At 52.6% G+C, this 20,702-nt stretch overlaps 8 protein-coding genes across 8 annotated transcripts; 6 read left to right on the top strand and 2 right to left on the bottom strand.

The window, feature by feature from the left end:
* Nucleotides 1–56: 56 nt before the first annotated feature.
* On the bottom strand, nucleotides 57–413 carry PG994_006455 (uncharacterized protein; the record flags this gene model as incomplete). The annotated part of the gene is made up of 1 exon (XM_066857864.1): nucleotides 57–413. One exon carries the CDS (start codon nucleotides 411–413, stop codon nucleotides 57–59), a length of 357 nt encoding a protein of 118 aa, XP_066717133.1.
* A 444-nt stretch (nucleotides 414–857) lies between these two features.
* PG994_006454 (uncharacterized protein) lies at nucleotides 858–2,144 on the top strand (the record flags this gene model as incomplete). The annotated part of the gene is made up of 1 exon (XM_066857863.1): nucleotides 858–2,144. The coding sequence occupies one exon, from the start codon at nucleotides 858–860 to the stop codon at nucleotides 2,142–2,144; it is 1,287 nt and encodes a 428-aa protein (XP_066717132.1).
* A 166-nt stretch (nucleotides 2,145–2,310) lies between these two features.
* Nucleotides 2,311–2,961, top strand: PG994_006453 (uncharacterized protein; the record flags this gene model as incomplete). Its single annotated transcript, XM_066857862.1, has 1 exon — nucleotides 2,311–2,961. One exon carries the CDS (start codon nucleotides 2,311–2,313, stop codon nucleotides 2,959–2,961), a length of 651 nt encoding a protein of 216 aa, XP_066717131.1.
* Nucleotides 2,962–3,406: 445 nt separating this feature from the next.
* On the bottom strand, nucleotides 3,407–6,512 carry PG994_006452 (uncharacterized protein; the record flags this gene model as incomplete). Its single annotated transcript, XM_066857861.1, has 5 exons — nucleotides 3,407–5,584; nucleotides 5,640–5,951; nucleotides 6,007–6,102; nucleotides 6,150–6,332; nucleotides 6,390–6,512. The coding sequence occupies 5 exons, from the start codon at nucleotides 6,510–6,512 to the stop codon at nucleotides 3,407–3,409; spliced, it is 2,892 nt and encodes a 963-aa protein (XP_066717130.1).
* Nucleotides 6,513–7,462: 950 nt separating this feature from the next.
* PG994_006451 (uncharacterized protein) lies at nucleotides 7,463–8,857 on the top strand (the record flags this gene model as incomplete). The annotated part of the gene is made up of 2 exons (XM_066857860.1): nucleotides 7,463–7,551; nucleotides 7,675–8,857. 2 exons carry the CDS (start codon nucleotides 7,463–7,465, stop codon nucleotides 8,855–8,857), a joined length of 1,272 nt encoding a protein of 423 aa, XP_066717129.1.
* A 1,647-nt stretch (nucleotides 8,858–10,504) lies between these two features.
* Nucleotides 10,505–11,008, top strand: PG994_006450 (uncharacterized protein; the record flags this gene model as incomplete). The annotated part of the gene is made up of 1 exon (XM_066857859.1): nucleotides 10,505–11,008. One exon carries the CDS (start codon nucleotides 10,505–10,507, stop codon nucleotides 11,006–11,008), a length of 504 nt encoding a protein of 167 aa, XP_066717128.1.
* A 666-nt stretch (nucleotides 11,009–11,674) lies between these two features.
* PG994_006449 (dipeptidyl peptidase III) lies at nucleotides 11,675–12,187 on the top strand (the record flags this gene model as incomplete). The annotated part of the gene is made up of 2 exons (XM_066857858.1): nucleotides 11,675–12,031; nucleotides 12,080–12,187. 2 exons carry the CDS (start codon nucleotides 11,675–11,677, stop codon nucleotides 12,185–12,187), a joined length of 465 nt encoding a protein of 154 aa, XP_066717127.1.
* A 114-nt stretch (nucleotides 12,188–12,301) lies between these two features.
* PG994_006448 (dipeptidyl peptidase III) lies at nucleotides 12,302–15,685 on the top strand (the record flags this gene model as incomplete). Its single annotated transcript, XM_066857857.1, has 10 exons — nucleotides 12,302–12,860; nucleotides 12,916–12,965; nucleotides 13,028–13,149; nucleotides 13,372–13,463; nucleotides 13,518–13,668; nucleotides 13,849–14,084; nucleotides 14,906–14,918; nucleotides 14,968–15,312; nucleotides 15,440–15,465; nucleotides 15,543–15,685. The coding sequence occupies 10 exons, from the start codon at nucleotides 12,302–12,304 to the stop codon at nucleotides 15,683–15,685; spliced, it is 1,737 nt and encodes a 578-aa protein (XP_066717126.1).
* Between the last annotated feature and the right edge of the window lie 5,017 nt (nucleotides 15,686–20,702).

Below are 20,702 nucleotides of genomic sequence, written 5' to 3'. Positions count from 1 at the left end.
ATCGTATGGTCTGACTTCTTTTTATTTTTATTTTGTTGTTTTGTTCTTGTTTCTCGTTATTTCTTCTCGCCCTCGGCGTCCTCGGCCGAGTATTCGACCGGCAGGTCCATGCCGACCCTCCGCGCCGTGAGCCGTGTGCGCTCCTCCTCGTCCATGCCCATGCCCGGGTTGTAGCGCTCGATCAGCGTGACGTACTGGCGCTGCGCCTGGATGTACTGCACGAACTGGTCGGCCTGCTCGGCAGCGACGCTGGGGTGTTGCTGCTGCTGCTGCTGCTGTAGCGAGGAGGCTTGGCTGGAGAAGGACTCGCGGAGACGGTTGTGCAGCAGGGATCGAGGCTGGCCCGGGCGCGGGGGCAGCTCGCGCAGGAGGTTGCGATAGAGCGAGCGGAGAGTGGCTTGCGACGACGACATGATTGGAACTGTATTGTTTGCGATCTGTTGTTGACTGACTTCGGACTGTCTGTCTGTCTTTGGTTGCCGGGAAGAATGGGTGGTGGCTTGGTCTGGAGAAGCCTTGCTTGCGAGACAGTAGTTAGAGCTTCAAGGTGGCGCGCCACAGTCGGCGATTAGATGGCAGCGATAAGATAGAAGCTCCGGCGGGCCAGTAAGTAGGCCAGCTGTCAGCCACAGCCCGCTAATAATTTTTAGTTGCAGCGATCATGGAGGCAATATCGCATCGAACCGTTGCGGATGTGATGCCGCCTAATCGAATTCCCATATCTCTTACTGCGCTGAGAACAATGCTGCCCGGCATTGAATACGCTTGTATATGTTGAATGTCTGTCCATTATGCCAGTACAATGTTTCATTTGTTTTAATCCCGACCTATAAAATATTATTGCATGCGATTCCAGCATGGCGCCTCGCCAACTGAGAGCACTTTTGGCCATTCCACCTGCTCTGCGGCCCTTGCTGCTCACATCGCCCAACCCGACTGCACCATGGCCTGCGAATAGAGGCTTCGAGATCGTATGGCGCTCATATGCCAGTCGCCGACCTCTGGCAGTCGGCGCCTTCGTCATACCGCCCACGCCGAATCTGCCCTTGACCGAAGTCCCCGTCGAACAGCTTCTCGAGTCCCCCACCCCTGACAAGACCCTCCACGGCGACCTGAACGCACTCTTCACGAGGAACCCCGCCACCTTCTACCACGGCACCTCGGACTTCTACTCGCTGAAGAAGAACACGCAGGTTCCCGAGATCTGCATCCTGGGCCGCTCCAATGTCGGCAAGTCGACCTTCGTCAACGCCCTTGCGAACCGGCGGGGTAACGAGCTGGCGTATACGAGTGCGAAGGCCGGCAAGACCAGGGCTATGAACGCCTACGGTTTCGGGCCGCCGGCCCATCCGAGCAAGCTCCTAGCCGCCGACACCGACGTCAAGAGGACCGAGGACATGCCCAAGCACAGCCTGTTCATCGTCGACATGCCCGGGTACGGCCACAAGTCGCTGAAGGAGTGGGGCCGCAACATCACGCTCTACCTCAATAAACGCCAGTCGATCAAGGGCGCCATCGTCCTGATCGACGGCGAGGTCGGTCCCAAGCAGGGCGATCTGATGGCGCTCGAGATGCTGAGCGAGGCCGGGCTCAAGACCATGATCGTCCTGACCAAGGCTGACAAGGCGAAGCGCGGAGAGATGCTCAAGGATACTTGCAAGAACCTGTGGACCTTCATGCGCAACACGGCCGCAATAGATCCCGAACGCGACTGGCAGTGGGACAGGGACGTCTTCGTGACAGCCGTGGGTGCGACAAAGAAGGAGGTAGGCATCGCTAGTGTCGACATTGCGCGGTTGGCAGTTGCACGCCTTGCCGGACTAGTAGAAGAGAAGGCGCGCCCAGAGCCCGAATATCCCAAGAGCTGGAGTGGGAAGGTTGTGTCGTTCGATGAGCTGGAGATCAGGTCGGCTCCTACGACAAGGTCTCCACCCTCTGGGGCTACCGAGGCTGAAACAACACCGAAATCCGATCTGGATGACAGCGTAACCTGGACAGATTTGGAACGTGCCGCTCGCGAGAAATACCTGGCGCAAGTCACCCAAAGTGCCCCCTCCAAACCACGAGATCCTAAAGCCCCAAGGGGACTCGGGGTGGACATCATTGGAGCAAGCAGCGCGGACGCAGAACGAAGCCCGGGCTAGCGTTCGCGCGCCTCCAACCTCGGACTCTAGGTCTCGTAGGCGAGCAACTGCTTCCTCGCTCTCTAGACCCTCTAGGCGGGCTAGTCCTTCGTCAAGTCGTCGTTTACAGTCACGAGGTTTTCACACAACCGCAGATCTCAACCAATCACCACGAGAACGGGGAGAAATGCAAGATGAACGACGTCAGGCTGAGGAAGCCGTATCCGGGGAGTGCTCCCACGACGACCAGGAAGAGATCGATGAGCTTCACAGGCTGGCCCTGCGGTACCTCACGGAACTGCAGACTTGGAGCCTGCCGAAGAAACATAAATCCGGTACAAAATTGGCGGATGGTGGTGCACGTCGGCGAAAGCAAAAGCGCTTCAACCCCCTCGTACAGATTCACCAGCGCACCCCGGAACAGAAGATGAAGGCGCGCGAGGAGCGGGGGCAGATGCAGAAGCGCGCCTTCGAAGTCGCGAAGGAGCGCGTCGAGAAGGAGGAGCGGCGCAAGGAGGTCCAGGCCGAGAAGGAGCGGCGGCGGGCCGAGGACTTGGCCATGAGCCAGAGGCGTCTCGCGCCCTATTCTTCGGGCGGCCGCGGCTACGGCGAGGCCGACGAGGAGCAAGGCGCCGGTTGGACGGAGGAGCGGCTGGACGGCAGCGCGTTCGACGAGTCGTTCGAGCAGATCGAGACGGCGCAGCGGCAGCTCAAGGGCAAGAAGGCCAAGCTTAAGGCCAAGAAGCAGAAGAAGGCCGAGCGGATGATGAAGGATCGTCCCAAGGAGGAGGAGGAGGAGGAGGATCCCTTCATGGCCAAGTTTGCCAACGTCAGGTAAGCAAGCGGTAAATAGATGGACGAGTTGCTCGGTCATCAACGGTGTGGTATTGTATCAGTCTCATCGCCATGTAGTATACATTTAGAATCTCGTCGGTAGTGGGAAAGGATCATACAGCTGCGATGTAAAATATTGTCCTCATTATAGACAAATAGATACATAGTTATATTACCCTGGCTCGCGCTCCTCAAGACGAACTACGCACTACCTCATGCACGAGACTCTTCAACCATGATTCTTGAGTTCATTCAAAACTTTGGTAATGGACATGAGTAGAAATAACATCTCATGGCCTGAGAACGGTTGTCGAATCAACTCAGTTATTATCCTGCTGTAATTACTACACGACACTCAATTAACTCCTCGAAGTAATAGCAAAGGGGTATCAAACATACTCCAACCGTTCATCCATCCAACTCTACATGTTACAGTTTACCGAAAGCAGTTATTCCTTCTCTCCCCACCCCAGTTGTTCCTTCAATCTAAACCACTTCTTGCGCTTCTTGATCAATCTCTCGCCATGTTTGTTCATCAGGTGTTTCTCGAAAGCAGCATGCTTTTTCTCCAGCTTGGTTGCCTGCTTTTCGTCCGAGATGTTCTTGATCCCGCCCGCAGCTTTGATCTCTTCCAGGAATTGCAGTTTGAGGTCGTCTTTGGCCGTCCAGACGCCCTCGATGTCGGTCGGTAGCGGCTCGCCCTTCTTGAGAGGTTCGATAATCACGACAACGAGTTCGTCCTGCCACGACGTGGCCTCGAGGGCGCGCCGCGCAACGGACGGCGCGTAGCCCAGCGCAACCCATTTATCTATGCCTTCGTTGAGCTTGGCAAGTCCAGAGGCGACTGTGTCTCCTGCAGAGGACGAGGTTGGCTTCGGGGTGGCGGCCGCTGCCGCTGGCACGGATGCTGGTGATTGATGAGCTTGTGGCTTGCGGAGGGAGGACGGGGGCGGCTTTGTTGTCTTCGAAGACGTTGCTGACGATGAAGGGAAGGAAGGAGGTGGAGGATGAGAGGCTGCAGGGCGCGACATGGATTGGCGTTGCGGCTTCGGCTGGGGTGCGGTTGCAGATCTGCTCTGAGGCGAGCCAGCTGAGCGTCGTCGGTGCTGCTGCTGCTGTTGTTGCTTCTCCAAGTCGGCCAAGAGGGGGTTCTTGCCCTTTCCAAAGCGAGCCTTGGGTGTTGATTGGTCATGCTCGTCATCAGGACTATCGACGAAAGGCGAGGTGCCAGCCTTCCGCTTCGGCGTTGGTGTGGTTGGTCTCGCCGACACACGATTGATGACAGGCTGGACTGGCGGCGATCCAGTTTCGGACTCGAGCTGCAATTGTTGAGAGGCTGTCGTATTGACCTGTGATTCTCCCTGGACATCGTCCATCTCCGTATCGAAGACGAGATTCTGTGTCTCGGGATCATATCGGAAATCTTGGGTCTCAGGTTCAACTGCACGCCCCCTCGAGTGCACTTTTGCGCTGTCTGTGATCATCCGGCCACCATTATCTGGAACGCCCCGGCCCTTTTGGGCGCTCTGCCGTGCCCGCGAAGACGAAGACCTAGGTAGTGCCGACACTCTCAGGTCACTGGGGGAGACGGCTGCACTGACGGGGCGGCGTAGATGGGCTGTGCCATTCTTGGTGTCCGGGGTTGACGGAATCTCGCTGTCCTTACTGATCCTTTGCCGCTTACCAGACGAGTCTGGATATCCCTGATCTAACAATAGGGCGTCTTCATGCGTGCGCTTTAGTGAGGGCTGTTTCGGAGGCGAAGAGTTGAACTTCTCCTCCGAGCCTCTGTCAAGTGCATCACGGAAGCTAATCACAGCGGCTGCCTCATATGGCACATCTTCGTCCCCTTCTGACTCATCGCTCTCATCCATCTCGTGTTCTACCAAGAACTGCTCAAATTCAGCCAGATGGTTCTCGTAAACCTCGTGGAGATCGTTCTCAACACCTTCATGCTCAACCCAGTCGTAACCGAGGTTTTCTGCGATTTGCTGCCAGTCTCGCTCAGCAGGGTCGACCTTTTGGGCAACGACATTCTGCCACAAACTCCAGAGGTGAAAGGATTGGTTTCGCACAGTTGGCCAGAAGTTTGGTCGGATGCGAGTGAAACGTTGAATGAAGTCCTGATAAATTGGGTAAAACTTCTCTCTGGATTCAAGCACGGTCCCAGTATCACCCGCTTTGGTTGGCAATTGTTTGTCGCTCTTGCCAGCAGCCGAAGCCCGTACGTTTTGAGGCTCTTCTTGCGCGTTCTCATCGTTCAGTTGCTGGTCGATTTCCACTTGTGTCTCCATCCTTTTGACGTTCCGTGGTGATCTCCTAATAGGGCCTGGGGAATCAGAGGCCGAGTCATCTTGCTGTTGCGTTATGTTGCGTGAACCGCCTTTGGACGACTCTGGGCTCTCCGCCGCTATATTTGTCTTCTCCTTCACAGCCTTTGAGTTTTCCTTTGGCTTCTGTAGGGCCACATCTGGTCGCTCATTCCTAGAGCTTTGAATATCATTGGTCTTACTCCTGCTGGCCCTTGCCTGCTGTATTTCTTCATCGTCGTCCCCCTCCTCCTGGTCGGCAGGTTTGAGATACTTGATCCAGCGATCCCTGTATGCCTGCCATGTGTGCTGAGGAAACTGGGGGTCTGTCAGTATGATTGAATTCGAGCGAAGCAGGGAGAGAATCACTGACTTCATTTGCATGTTCTTGGAAGACCTTGTTACCTCGGTCTTTCCCAGTATTTGCGGTTTTCTCTAGAACATATTCGGTGAGTTGCCTGTCTTCTTCTGCAGTGAATCTCATTCGTGATTTCTTCTCCTGCTTGGCTGGGCTTGGCGGAGTCTGCGACTGCGATGATGCGGATGTACGCTGGCGACCAGCCATTGGCTCAGGCTCTTCTGCATGTTGAGCTTTTGATTCTTCGCTGGGTACATTTGGGCGTGGTTTCATAGATAGCTTCCTAACCCAGCGATCCCTCCAAGACTGAAATGTGTGTCGAGGATTCTGAAGCATATTATAAGCATGCGCACGCAATTTGTCATAGATGGGGTGGACGAACCTTGACTGCCAACTCTTGGTATATTTTGTTGCCAAGAATGGATTCACCCTGTCGTTCACGCCTTAGAACCCATTCCATGAGTACGCGGTCATCTTCCTCGGTGAAAGGGGTTCTGCTAGATTTGCCGGTGCGGGCAGGCCCACGCGTGCCTGCTCCTGAGGTTTGCCGCCAATGAGGTAGTCATCGGCATCCAGTAGTTTCCCTTTCTTAACCGAGTCTTCAATCCACTTCCAAGAGTATGAGCCTTGTGGTGCATCTTTCCATACATGATCGGCAATCATGTAGTCGGCATTCTTCTCCAGGGGGACTACTTGGCCACCGTTATTCTGGGGAAGCGTTAGCGTTGACCGGGCCAGGAACAAGAATTACCGTCGAGGATATACCTTGATGTGATTGATCCATGTTTGGCGCGTTGGCGTACGTCGAGCAACCCAGAATTTGTTGTCTTTGAATAAAATCCCCCCTTCACCTGTCACAGCTCCCGAGTAGACAATAGGAGCCGACATTTGCGAACGCCAACCCAGAAACCAGGGTTGGACTAATGCGATGCAGAGAAGCGTGTCGATCACGACGTGTTAGCGAAACTCGTATGATTATCCTGGTTTTATTCCAGGCTGGTTGCTGCTTTTACAGACGGATGCAGACGCGAGGATCTGTAGTCGGTGTTGCATGAGAAGGTAAGGTTGGGGTAATTCGGACTGAGACCATGGGTGTAGATTTTAAGATTTCACGTCGGCGTCACGAAGCTCCGCACGAGGGAGCAAAGTATTCCATACAGCTGAAATGCGAAAGACGTTGGGCAAAGAAGATTCTAAGGGAATCCATCAGGGAGTTTCGGTTCGCATATCTTGTCGCAGTTCTTTTGAGCGATTCAAGGCATGTATCTTGGCATCACTTAGGGGTCTTGTGAGGAGAGTGGGACGCCTTCATGGCGACGCGTGATGCTTGCAGGATCGCGTGCAGGATCAGGTTCGCACGTGGCAGAGCCAAGTGATGGAAATTGTGCCTACAGTGGGCTGTATAGGTTGGGTTAGTGGTTGAGTGGGAGGCACAGCCACATCCTGCAGCCTTACAAGCCCTCGGTTCAGGCCAGGCTGCCAGGTACGCTATTTCCAGCCGCCTAACCCGGATGACACTTCCGCTCACCATCATCAATCACCATTCGACAAAGCCTGACAGGCGTGACAGGCTGCCATTGAGCTGATGACGATCGGTCGCCTAGGGCTGAATCTCCTTCTCTCCTTGTTGAAAGCGCATAGCACGCAATGAATCCTGCTAGTCAGTGATTATACCACAGTATCAGCAGTTAAGGGCATCGCTGTACGCCTCCTGTCTCAGATGGGTATCGACCTTTTCCTTTCCTACATATGATCAGAGATATCGGCTCCTTTTGATTGGCGCCTACGAAACAACCAGACATCCGCATTACTGGCAACTTCTATGGTCTATGTTCAGGATGGGTGTCATCGCGAAAATCGCCGCAGGAGTCCTCACGATTTCCTTTCTGACATTCGTCGCCTTTTTCGGTCGGCTCCCGGCATCGCGGTAAGTGCCTACCTGGTTTCCAGCATCTGTCGACACTGTTCTAGGCAGAGACGACCAGCGACCAGCGACCAGCTCGTGATGCTTGGTCTGCCCAGGCAAGAGCAGTTGCTGACTGAGGAACAGTCGCACGCCAGTAGCATGGCTCCACCGAGTTTTGATGGTACATTTACCCAATGCCATCCTCTTCTTGGATAGGCGTTTTGCGTCGGGGCGAATTGCAGCATCCCTCTCGAGGTTCGGCCATGCTGCATTTTACGGCCGACATCCTACTGTCTTGATATTCTTCCTCTTACTGCTGTCTGTCGGCGAGTATATGTACCTCCCAGGGGCATGGCCACAATTACCAACTGTCCACAAGATATTCGGTGCGATATCCATCGCTGCACCGTACTGGTTCCTTTATCTCTCGGCCTTCCGAGACCCAGGCGTCATTACCCCGGCCAACCACACGCATTATATGCGCCAGTATCCTTATGACTTCGCACTCTTTCATCCTGGGCACATGTGTCGCACCTGCAATATCCTCAAGCCGCCCCGTTCCAAGCACTGCGCCGTCTGCAACCGGTGCGTGGCCAAGATGGACCACCATTGCGTCTTCATAAACAACTGTGTGGGATACGGTAACCAAGCCTACTTCATTCTCCTGCTCCTTTCGACAGCGATTCTCACGTCCTACGGAGCATACCTCGGTCTTGGCCTGATCTCTACCAATGTTCGGGCGCGTCGCCCAAATTGGCACCTTTGGAAACCTGGCTCGTTCACTTGGCATGATTATCTCATATTATTGACCTTTGGTATTCAAGATGACGTCGGCTTGGGCTCTGTCACCATGCTGGCGCTTTTAACAACGCCACTAGTCTGGGGCTTACTCGCTTACCATTTCTACTTGATTTACTGTGGTACAACTACGAATGAGTCCATGAAATGGCAAGACTGGAAAGCAGAAATGGACGATGGGTTCGCCTTCAAGCGTTCAATAGACCCACGAACGCGCCCACGAAATCCTAATCACGAGCCGAGCTGGACACGATGGCCTGTCGAGAGCGTGCAGGCGCTTGTCAGAACAGAAGATGGCACTCCGCCTAGTATTACCAGCGGCACTGGCACTGGAGAATGGGAGCGCGTGTGGCATCTTAGGGACGTTGAAAATCTATACGATCTCGGTTTCCGGGATAACCTTGTGGACGTGTTTGTGTCTGGACATTCTTTCCGGGGTGAAGTCACCACAGATCTGGAAAGAGGCCGGAGAACTACTAAGCATAGAGACGCGGCTGGCTTAGGGAGACTGGTGGATGCCGCTACCTGAGACGCAGAAAGTCGCACGCTTGCTGAGTGCTGGACGTCGACCCGCAAACTCATTGGCGAAGTTGGTTGGGTTGGCACAAGTAGACCGAATCGCACAATCATCAGATAAGTGAAGGTCGTTATGCCGACATATACGTATGTAGAACACAGACTTGCAGTCTTCGACATGCATTCAGCGAGCTATTCACACTTGGCAATAAATCCTTCCACGATTCCGTCAGATACATCACATCGGCAGGAATCCAAAGCTTTTTAAGGCCTCATCCGATTTCGAAGAGTGATCTCCAAAGCCAATTTCTTACGGGGTTCAGATGCTCCTGCAGATTGCTGTTTCAGAATGAAAATCGTCTGACAATTTTGTCGCAACTTTCCGCCAAACGCTACTTCCGCGCCCACCGGTTTCATCTGATCTCGGGAATTAAGCTCAGCCACGCTTATCCAACGACCATCACACAAGAATGCGCCAATTCCAGGGCACTCATTCGCTGCGACCATTTAGAGTTATGGGGGATCTTCCGGTCTCGCTGTCTCCTTCTGGGGATTGTAAGCTTACAATAGGATCCCTGAAGGTTTGTCTATTTCGCATCCTTGTGTGAGAGCCCTTGTACAGGTATTTCATGCGTCTGCAATACCTCTATCGTGCTGAAACGTATAACAGTTACCTAGCTGTGGCATATTTTTAACGTGGTATTTCCTTAATATTTTTATGTTTCGAACGGGGCGTCGATGTACTTCCTCTACGAAAAAGGCCTGTCGATACTTCATCTGAAGTCCGAAACGGTATCCGTCAATTAACAAACTTTCAGGGGGGGCGGGTGTATGCAGTCCGGCTAGCAGTCGGAAGTCCACTCTGTGCATTGAGGCCCCGTTGCAGTATTTGCAATCGCGCCCAGCATTGTATGGTACATATGTAGTCTGATCGCGGTTCTCGTCCCGAGTTTGAGCTTTGCCTGCTTGAATGGTGGAAGCCCTGGCCCTGTGTCCCACGGATGTGGCCGATCTGAGTTCATCAGACCACGCGGTGACGAGTGATCTGCCTGCCGAGAGATTGCCTTAGAGTCCCCGTTCTAGCTTGCGCGTTTGGGATCTTCGCATCCGAAATGAGGCTGTGTTATTCCATGGCAGCACTACAAGTTTCACCGCGCGTTTGCGACAGGTGGCATATCCAGGGAACTATGGTGTTTCTGCAGCAGAGATGGGCCGAATGCATAAGGGAATAAGAAGCTGGTAGATCCCATCTTCAAGCTTGTTTTCCAGAAGAAACCCCCTTTTCGCTCTTCGATTCACTATGTACGGAGTAGTAATGTGTTCATAGAATAGAGGCGTCAATCTTCTTCACACACTCTTTTTTTTCTTTCCTAGACGGAACTCGCCCTAGAGGCTACGAGGTTGTAATTCAGTACGCGGGTACAGGCTACTGCGATCGTTCCTATTCGTCTACTTACCAGAAGCCGGGCCTTCTTCTTCTCCTTCATCTTCGCCGTATCCAGATCTACATACAACCATGAAGTCCTCAATAATAACCGCCTTGGCCATTATGGCTGTTTCGACAGAAGCTACAGTAAGTGATCGACGCAAGCGGCGGCCTACTTGAGCGAGTCATAAATACATGCTAACCTTCAGCCACGAACAGTTCGAAAACCAAAACATGGTATATCGCGAACGCCAAGTGCGCCGATTCTCGCCGGGACCGGGGCCCCCACTGGATAAGCCGCTCTGGAAGCACGACGTCGTCCAGGTCGGCGTGCCGAATGCTCAGGGCAACGCGGTCATCATCGAGCTCGGGGGCGGAGGCGCCGCCGGGGCCGCGGCCGGCTCGGGCGTGACCGTGACCAACAAGAACACCGTCACGACCCTCACGACGGTGACGCCCGCCGCGGGCGCGCTCGTCACGGCCCCGCCCGCGCTCGCGACGGGCGGGGCTGGCGTTCCCGCCGTCAACGCCGGGCTTAACGCGACGACCACAAAGGCGGCGGGGGCGATGGCCGGCACGGCTACGGGGGCGCCGCTGGCTCCCACTGCGCCGCCCGCGGGGGCGTTGCCGATCACGGCGGGGGCGGCACGTATTGTCGAGGGCAGCGGCAAGGGCCTTATGGGTAGCGTGGCTATGCTGCTCTTGACGGGGGTGGCTGGGGCTATGGTCATGGCGTGAGGTTAGGATACAGTACTGGCTTTGCTATACTAATCTGAGAGGGAAGGGGGGAAATTAAAAAGGAGAGAGCAAGAGGTATGGACTACTTCTGTTACATTACGAGTTATGTGTACGAATTGCCTGGCCGACTGTGGGGGGAGGGGACTCAAATCGGCATGGCCCGACAGGCGTTTTTGGCATCTTTACTCAATATACCCAAGCGTGCTGGTCAATAATGTTGGTTTCAAACAATAAAAGAAGATACTTTGGAGGCTGATGGTTCTCTCTGTTCAACCGATCTTCTACAGCGCCCTCAACACCCAATTTGCCTTGTCCCGAAGTGACTGGTCCTGCACAAAGAGCCTCGTCCATCATTTGAATCCTCCCGCAGCATTTCCCTCATTCTCTTGCAAGCAGTAAACTACAGCATCTGCATCATTAGTTCGAGAGACACAATCATTACTTGAAGTAACGAGGTCAAAGTGGTGTGGTGGTGAGCACTGAGGTTGGACAGGAAGGACCCCCGCAGGATGTCGCGGTGACTACCCCACCTTTCTTTGTGCATCCCTTCCATGTTAGATGCAGTAACAGGCCACCACAGATTCAGAATCGACAAGACAAGAGCCCAGCGGATCTCTCGTTTAGTCTATCGTTTCTTGTTCACAGTCCGAGTTCGCCGTCGCAGTCATGGCGTCACCTCAGTTGTACAGACTAGAGATTGCCCCTCTGTTCAATGGCCTGTCTGAACAGGAAAAACACTACGCCCATTACATGGCAAGGTACATGGTTGCATGGTTCTTTCGTCTGTCTTTTACGCGTTCAGAGCTGATGAGATTGGAACAGAGCCGCTTGGTCGGGCGCCAGGATCATCTTCCGACAGGTTTCCCTGAATCACTGCCCATCTATGATTTCATCCTTGCCTTGTACCAGTCTTGCGACGGAGACTGGGCGTCAATCGTGGGCAGTGGGATAGTAACGGATGAAGACATGGCCAGCTTTTTGGAATATGCCGCTCAATTCCTTTCGAACGTTGGAAACCACTACGTATGGTGACCTTGACCCTTGTTGATTCAAATGCTGAGAATAAGTCAGGGCTCGGGCGATCAGAAGTTCGTTCCAAGACTAAGTCCGGGTGCTTTGGAAACCCTTGCGACCAGCTCCCCAACAGCGAAAGCTCTCTACGCCCAGTTCAAGGATTAAATATTTGCCATCCCACCGTTTACACTTGGGGTTCCAGGAGAAAGAGCTCAAAGTGGCTACTACCCAGGGCCAATAGCAGTTACAAAGAGCGACGCAGAGTATATCTCCCGATAAATGGATGCCCAGCAAATCTATCCCGAGAACACGCGACTGCGCAAAACAGAGGATGGCACGCTTGAAATCCTCCAGGCATCGGTGCTTCCAGGGGAACATGTTCTCGAATTAGACAGCTCCATGCCATCGCCAGTCGTGAAGCTGATCAAAGGGGATCATGCAGCGGATCTCGAGAAGGTCTGCGAGAACCTTCAGAAAGCCAAGGAGTATGCGGCGAACGACACTCAACGAAGATTTCTGGCCGAGTATATTGAGAGTTTCCGCACAGGAAGTTTGGAATCATATCGAGATTCGCAGCGAACCTGGATTTCTGACCAGGCGCCCAAGGTTGAGAACATATTCGGTTTCGTCGAGCCGTATCGCGATCCTTACAATATACGAGCTGAGTTTGAAGGCCTTGTTGCTCTTGTAGATCCATTCGAGACCAAGCTGCTGACTCGGCTTGTGGAGAATTCCGACAAGTTCATATGTCGTTTACCTTGGGCTAGCGCAGAGAACAGCGGGAAAGGGGTCTTCGAGAAGACTCTCTTTGAGCCTCCGGACTTCTCAAGCATCCACAGTATTGCGAGACATCCCGATATCTTTGGGAAAAAGTGGCTAACATAATGTATCAGGTCTCGCTTACTGTTCGAGCATTATCTTCCCCGGTATCAATCTCCCAAACGTAAATATATTCCCTGCTCTATCCTCTAATGCACTGAATTGGATTCTAACACACCGAGATAGTATAATGATATCCGGCAAGATGTAGGGTTCAAGAATGTTATCATTGCCAACCGTATGGCAGCGGAAAGCACCGCTGCTACATTGCCCTTCATTGACTCGGATGAGCTCCCTGCTTTCAGAAAGTACAAACACTCAGCATACTACTGATGGGTTGTACTCCATGAGCTTCTCGGTCATGGTACTGGGAAGATGATGGTCGAGCAATCTTCCGGCCAGTACAATTTCGATTCAGCCAATCCGCCTACCAACCCCCTGACTGGAGAGCCCATTCAGTCATGGTACAGACCTGGCCAGACATGGACAGGTCAATTCGGAGATTTAGCAACGACTGTCGACGAATGTAGAGCCGAGTTGGTGGGGGCTTACCTCATGGACGACAAGGAGCTCCTGGTGCTATTTGGCTTCACAGAGACCACGGAGATTAAGGCGAGTGATGGTAGGCACTTCCAGACTTTGTATGAAGTTATGGAAACTGAGAAACATTCACTAGTTACCTATAATCTGTACCAGCAGCTTGGGGTGGATTGCTTGCGTGGTCTAGCGAACTTCAACGTCGACAGTATGATGAGTGTACCCAAAAGCCCGACAGAGATTTCCGTAACTAATGTGCCCGTCAGAAATGGGGTCAATCACACAGTCGAGTGAGTAACTTATCCTTCAGAAGCTAGACTAAGATGAGTAGCCATGGCACGCTGACAAAATACAGGCGCACTTCGCAATGTTGAAGTGCCTTCTCACAGAAGGTGGCGGCTGCATTGTGATCCATCATAATGCCGAGAGCCAACGCTTCGAGTGAAAGTCGACAAGACTAAGATACTCAGCCATGGAAAGCCAGCACTTGGCCGAATGCTGCTGCGGCTTCACGTGTATCGGTGCATTGCTGGCGTGCAGGCCTGTCGAGAGTACTACGAAGACCTCTCAAGCGTCGATGGTGAATATTTGAGTTGGAGGGAAACTGTCTTGGCGAACAAGCCCCCTGCTATGATCAACGTGCAGGCCAACACTTTTCTTAAAGATGGTCAAGTCATCCTGAAACAATATCCCGCAAGTGTGGAGGGTATCATTGAGAGCTGGGCTGACAGGAACGTTTGAGTCGCGGGTTCTCGACGTTTAGCAACGCTCTAGAATACTTCTCGGCCATTATTGCGCTTTGTTTTGTAGTAGATGCTACGCTTACGGCCATGGTCTAGGGCAGCATCCGCCTCATCGTCACTCTCGCTTCGGCCGCTGGGAATACTCTCTAGGTTGTACTTGATACGCTGGAGGAGTGAGCCTCACGCTGCCTAGGTTCCGAGTCTATGAGGATACTCTGCCTATAAAACGTCAATTTGAGTCTGCATTGATCGATGTCTAGACTGAAGTAATATGTTTCTACGCCAGGACAATCCACTTCTTTCGAGACCACCCCCATGCCCTTCTCCAGGGAAACGCCTGAGATAAGTTCCAATCTGACTTCTCTCGTACGATTTTGTGTACTCCGTGGTTTGGCCCATAGATGACAGCGGGGGGAAGTGAGCATCATTCGGTATAAAATAAAAGAGCCCCCAAGTCCCCCGCATAACGGTCGCGGCGCCCTAGCGTACTTACTAGAGCTGGATGTCCCCGTCTCGTCTATCCACTGCCACATCGGATCTAGAGACATCACCATCAAGTAGATAATACATGAGAGCTTCTATATTGACATTGATCCAAATGGAAGATGGTCTACGTGTGGGTAACCCATCCCGGAAAAGAAACACCCCAAAATCTTGGCAACAATTATCGATGGGTGTCATTACGTGTCGCTCCGCAAACCAAACGGCAAAGCGGCATCTCAAGAATTCGAGACGAGCTTGACAAGAAACCGAAACTATCCTATCGACTATACTGGAATTACAGATCATGGTCTCTTGTAACTACTCCATTGAACATCTGCTTGTCTCAACTTAACAACACCTAAGGAAACGGTTGTTCATCTTGCAGTTCGGAGCAACCTTGGGAGAGGCATGCGCCACTTTTGCCATCACGAATATCGACGACCTCTTCGTGCTGATCACCTTCTTCGCCGAAGCCACCACCAGCAAGACCATCTCGCCACTCAAGATCGTCCTCGGCCAGTACATCGGTTTCACCGTCATCGTAGCCATTAGTATGATCGGCTTTGGCGTCTCGCTGGTCTTGCCGCCGGAGCCCATTGGATTTCTCGGTCTCCTGCCTATCCTCCTCGGTATCTGGAAGTTCACGAATCTATTCCTCTCGGACACCGAGGAGCCCACCGAAATCACCACCGCGGCCGCTGTCAAGGGGTGCTCAAAGTCGCCCTCGTCACACTCATGAACGGTGGCGACAACATTGGCACATACATCCCCCTGCTCTCCCAAGTCGAGCGGTCCGCCATTGCCGTGTACGTCGTCACGTACTACATCCTGCTAGGCGTGCTGTGCCTAGCAGCATGGCTGGTAATGAGGCAGAAGCACATTCTCGCCCTGGTGCAGAAATATGTGGACTATGTGATCCCCTTGCTACACCGGTCTAGGCATCTTCATCGTCTTCAAGTCGGACTGCTATCCCTGGACGATTGAGCGGATCAATGAATCGACCGGCTCTAGCCCCGGTCAGGGCACCATGGCCGGTGTGACGACGTTCATCCTCCTGGCAGCGACTTGTGCTATGGTTTAGTATACGGTCGCGAAAAGGAGGACCCACGCTCCCGCTCCAGAGATTACCCTGGCGACCACGACCGATGATGCACCTGAAAGCCCAAGTATAGCCCAGACGGCGCCGCCGGCCGGCAACTAACATTAGTGAATCGCATCACTGTACTCTTTAGTGAGACGGGCTCACCTAGGGTTGCGGTAAACAGCAAGAGCCGAAGTCTTGCGGTGGATTGGCCATACCCCCATTGCCTGCCGTGCCACCAGCTAGCCTAGTGTGATTCAGACCTGCTGCGCAGACGGCAGCCGCAACTCCTCCCCGAAGGATGACCAGCGCTACTCAGAGTGTATCTCCATATCAATGAAGGCTTCCTCGAATCATCTGCACGGCCGATAGGTGACAGGTCAAGCACACTCTTGGGGAAGGGTCCCTTCTCTCTCAAGCTGGCTCGTGTGGACACTTTCCCTTAGCAAATGCTCCCCAAAGGAATCCATCCTAATTATGAGTGGAAGATAAATGAAATTGGTGACTGCAAGCGTAGAAAGCATCTTCAGAGTAGGCCCATCTGTGTAAGCTGGGTGCCATAACGTTGTTGCAGGAAGCATGATGAGCAACTGGCTGCTTTTAGACTTGAGATCAGAAGGGGTATGTATCTTAAGTTCTGCGACTTGCCAGCTAGTATCAGTGAGTACCTGGGCACCAACGATGGGCTCGTACCAGTGTCACTGGTATTTCCAAAGGCTTTGAGCGAGGGCCGAGTAAGCAGAGTGAGCCATAATCAGCAGCTTATCATATTAGGGATGTTCAGCTGGAACTTGATATTTGACAATGTTAAATGGGCACCCATACTTATAATCTATGGTGGCACTTTCAAGACTACTCTCGTGAAAGTTAAGTGGCTCATGGTTCGGCTGGTAAGATGCTGCCAGAGTGACCATGGCTAGAGACGACGCCGGATAGAAGTAGAGCTCTGTCATATTGGATATTATGGTGTTGCTTCTTGTCGATAACGGTGTAGTTTAACACGAAGAAATTGTTTCTACAGCTACAACTGAGAAGGATAATTACATGTGTTACTGGTAGGCTGCTGAGTGGATGTTTCTAAAAGGGGGCAGATGTTCATACTGCTTCCCTTAGCCAACCCCTTTTCAGACCCCTTTCCCCCTTCTGAGTTAACTATTATATTTGCCACTATATATTTCCTTTATATGAACAAAAGCCCTCGTGGCCGATTAATTGCTTCTAGATATGGTAAAGAGCACAGTCGACTTCCCTGCGTTTCTTCTTGAGAGAATCCCACGAACCCCTGATCCTTTTGCCCATATTTCTCAGATCCGCAACCTCCGTCTCCCAAACCCCAACACTGCAACCTACCCGAGGATTGTAACGGTGCAAAGCTTCTTAAGCTACGCACGAGACCAGGTTTTGTAAGAAGGGACCACCACCGGCACGGCTCTGGCTTCGCCGGCGGTAATCTTATAGTTAGGCCTTCTGCCTCATGAGCAACGGCTAGCCATCAGAGCGTGCGGCTCGCTGCGATAAACGAAAGAAACCAACCAACCAACCAACCAGGGTCACTCAATGGTTGAATATGCAATGTCCGCATGGATTTGTGTATAGAGTACATGTCATGTTGCGGAGGGGAAGCACGTATCCGGGAAATGTACGAGTCACTTCGGCGACAACACTTTTCTCCTCGCAGAGTTAAAGGGGGTATATCGAGATAGCTGAGTCAGACAAGTTGCATGTGCCTGTCAACAGGTCGAGGATGTTGCCTTGCTTGCTATAGTAAGGGGAAAGCTAAGGCGGTCTTTTGGACATATACAGGCAAAGGAAAATACCCTTGTAGAACGAATCCGACCGAATCTCGTATCACACATACACACTAAGTTCTAACAGTCTTCACTAGGGTAGGGTAGTCGTGCTGGTGATAAAAGCAACAACTGTAGTCAATGACCTACGACTCGGCTCGACAGCGAGCGGCTTACGCCAGGGGCATCTCTGTATTCGTAGAGACTCCCTAGAACAGTTGGCTCACAGGATATCATGATACACAACGACAAGTGACTGCCGGTATTTGATCCATGGCGCAGTTCGGTATGATTTGTCCTGTTAAGGGCCTCGTCCACGACGAATCAATCGATATCTGCCGAATATAACTTACCAAGAAGAGGCCGGATATATACGGAGGCCAGTAGCGAGCCATTGCGTTATCATGTCTGGGCGAGGCACTCAGACCCGAGGCTATGACTTTACCATCATTCGCAACTGACCATTCATATCCCTGGCACTCGGACATTATTTCCCTCCTCGAGTTCCGCGTCGAGTCAGAAGTCGGGCCATCCACGGACAAGGAAATCGGCAACAAAGCATTCAATACCAATGCGTTCTTCAGTTGGGTTGGACAGTAGAGTCATCTACCTAGTAGGTCCAACCAGCATTTCCCCAACCACCCGCAAGCAAGCAAGCGAGGGCAACTCGTCTTAGTCACGCTGCTGCCTACGGGCTCTCGGACCAGTCCTGCCAACGGGACCTAAGCGCGCGCGCAGAAGTCGACCAAAGACAGTTGTCGCAAGGCGACGTCTGCCTTTTCCCCGTCCCACTTTAGACGAGGCCGGGCTAGTGGCGCACTTTAAGGGTTCACGGGCATTAAAAGCATTGGTTTGACGATGTTCACACGTCCGTGAATGAGGCGAAAAGTGAGTGACAGGGTGAGTCACACCCTCGGCGCTGAAACTGCCAATCGCCTTGACAGCCACAGCACGAGCCCTCCTTCCTCCCAGAGTAAGTGAGCCGAAGCCGAAGAAGAAGAAGCGTACAGTAAAATGCTTTACTGTTGCGTTTGAAAAGAACCCCTGCTGCTTGCTCTTTATTAGACTCCTTCGAAAACAAAGTCTAGCGTACTAAGCAAATTTCGGGGATATTGTTGGAGAGAGAGGCTAAGTCATGATTGGGGGGCCAAGGTTACAATGGGGTACAGTAGTTGAGTTTTGAGTCACGACCGTCGACGACAGACCCCTAGTACGCGTAGGCTCGTCGTAGCTGCGAATGTACAGTATGTATTGTAGGTTACCACTAGATTGCGCGGCCGCGTCGCTGGGAACAGGGCTCGATAACAATAGGTAGCGAGCGAGCACTCGGGACGGACGGACGAAAACAGGTGAGCATTAAACTCCGAACATAGTAAGGGGGGCTAAAGTCCGCGAATTGAAATTGAGCGATGTGCCAACCGAGAAATATCGATGAGAAGAAAAGTCGGAAGAGAGATGAGATCCATGCGCTCGGGACAGGGCACGTCAGAAAAAAATGACGCAAGAGACCCTATGTCATGATGCATGATATGATGGAGTCCAGATATGAATCGACGACAGCTGTCGCCGAGATGATTTGACTAATCCCCCCACGAAAACAGTGGGAGTGCGCTGGTGCTGGAGATGCTGACATATCGAAGAGAGCCACCAGAGGCAGCCTTCAGGAAACCCAATGCATAGAAAGGTGGCGATTATCCAAGATTTCACATGCCAGGGACAGGGTTGGTCAGGACGGACACTCTCTCCCAGATCGTGGCTCACTAAACTTAGTGGCTAGTGGAAACGTGGGAACGTGGGAACGCGGACAAGAGCGGGCCCCCTTTTCTACGTAGCTTAGCCACACACCGTTTTGGGTATAGTCGCTCTTTTGTACTTTTCTTTTTCCCTTTCGTCCCAAAGTCCCCCAGCGGACCGAACCCAGGCATTTGGGTCCGCGACTGCGAATATCCAATCAGATCCGGATCGCATCGCGAAAGGTGAGCCCTAAAATTCTGGGAAAACTTTTACAGAACCCCGCGAGCGAACCATTTGCGCGGCATGCAATTTCACTCTCTCCCACTTATTTCGCCCATCGCATTCTGAGCAGAGTTATTGGGTATTGCAGGTTTCGCGTATTCAGCTTTGAATGCAACACGAGACGACGTAAGCTATGGGGTCGTCTTTTGACTGCAGTAGAGAAACTATAGATCGACACTGCTTTCGTCATCCGGTCCTCTCTGCACTGCACTGCAGAGTGAGGAGTCCCAGAGGCCGCCAGCGCAGTCTCCTCTCCTTGAGTTGTCCCAAGCCGATCAGCAGTGAGGGAGGGGCTGCCAAAAATTTGTCGCTCGCGCCCAAAATTCTCAGCCCGCGATTCGATAACCATTCAACCCGTCTCAAGCCCTACCGATCCCCATGACTTCTGAATTGTCCCGGCCGTGGACCACTAGAACGACGAGTGCCGCTGCATTGGGTGGGCCAGGTGAGCATTTCCCGGAGGGTGGGAAGCAGCCAGCTACGTAGCCCAGTCAGCATCGGAGTGATGAATGAAGCTATTATCAATCTTCGTGACGTGACAGAAGCTGCAATTGGCTCTTTTAAGTATTTTTCCCTCGGTGCGGGTGGTGTGGTCCTGAGCGGCCGGCATTATAGCGGCGCATCATTTCCACCATGCCACACAAATTCGTACGTCCTGGCCAATATTGCTCGCTACTACCCGTCACCGCAGGCCGCAAAAGCAAAGACCGAAACGCGTTGCTTTCTTCTGCACGGGTGATATCTTCGTATTCTTTGCTTATAATGCAGAAGCCGCGTTGTTCTACATGCACGAGAAGAAGCACTCGCTCCCGACTGCGGCGAGATACATGAGGAGTTGTAGCTGTAGATAAGTTGTGCCCGGGCTATAATTGATAATTGTACGTCGCGGACCTGTTCTAGCCCTTCGCGACCAGGGTCGGATCCAAGGCCCGGTTCTCAAACCAGCAGGCCACGCTGGTCAAGAAGGTACATAAGGCATGAATGATGTCTCTGAGTGCACCGCCGACCGCGATGCCTTATCTGTCGCCATAGCATTATGCCAAAGGCAAAGAGTCGGTGAGTGCAGCAGAAACTTAGCGACTGAAGGATGGGACACCTCGAGCCTGTAGCAAGATTGTCTGATGATATTCACTATTTTTGGTGCTTGTTTTTGTTGACAAGCCGCACAAGCGGAGCTGACGGTCGTTACATCGTGATTGACTGGTGCAGAGGTT

This window comes from Apiospora phragmitis (genome assembly GCF_038363925.1).
Source record: "Apiospora phragmitis strain CBS 135458 chromosome Unknown utg000006l:1.0-5683423.0:1.0-5690449.0, whole genome shotgun sequence".
Taxonomy (NCBI): Eukaryota; Fungi; Ascomycota; class Sordariomycetes; order Amphisphaeriales; family Apiosporaceae; genus Apiospora; species Apiospora phragmitis.
Note: the sequence above shows the minus strand (reverse complement) of the source record. Positions and strands in the feature narration are given on the sequence as shown.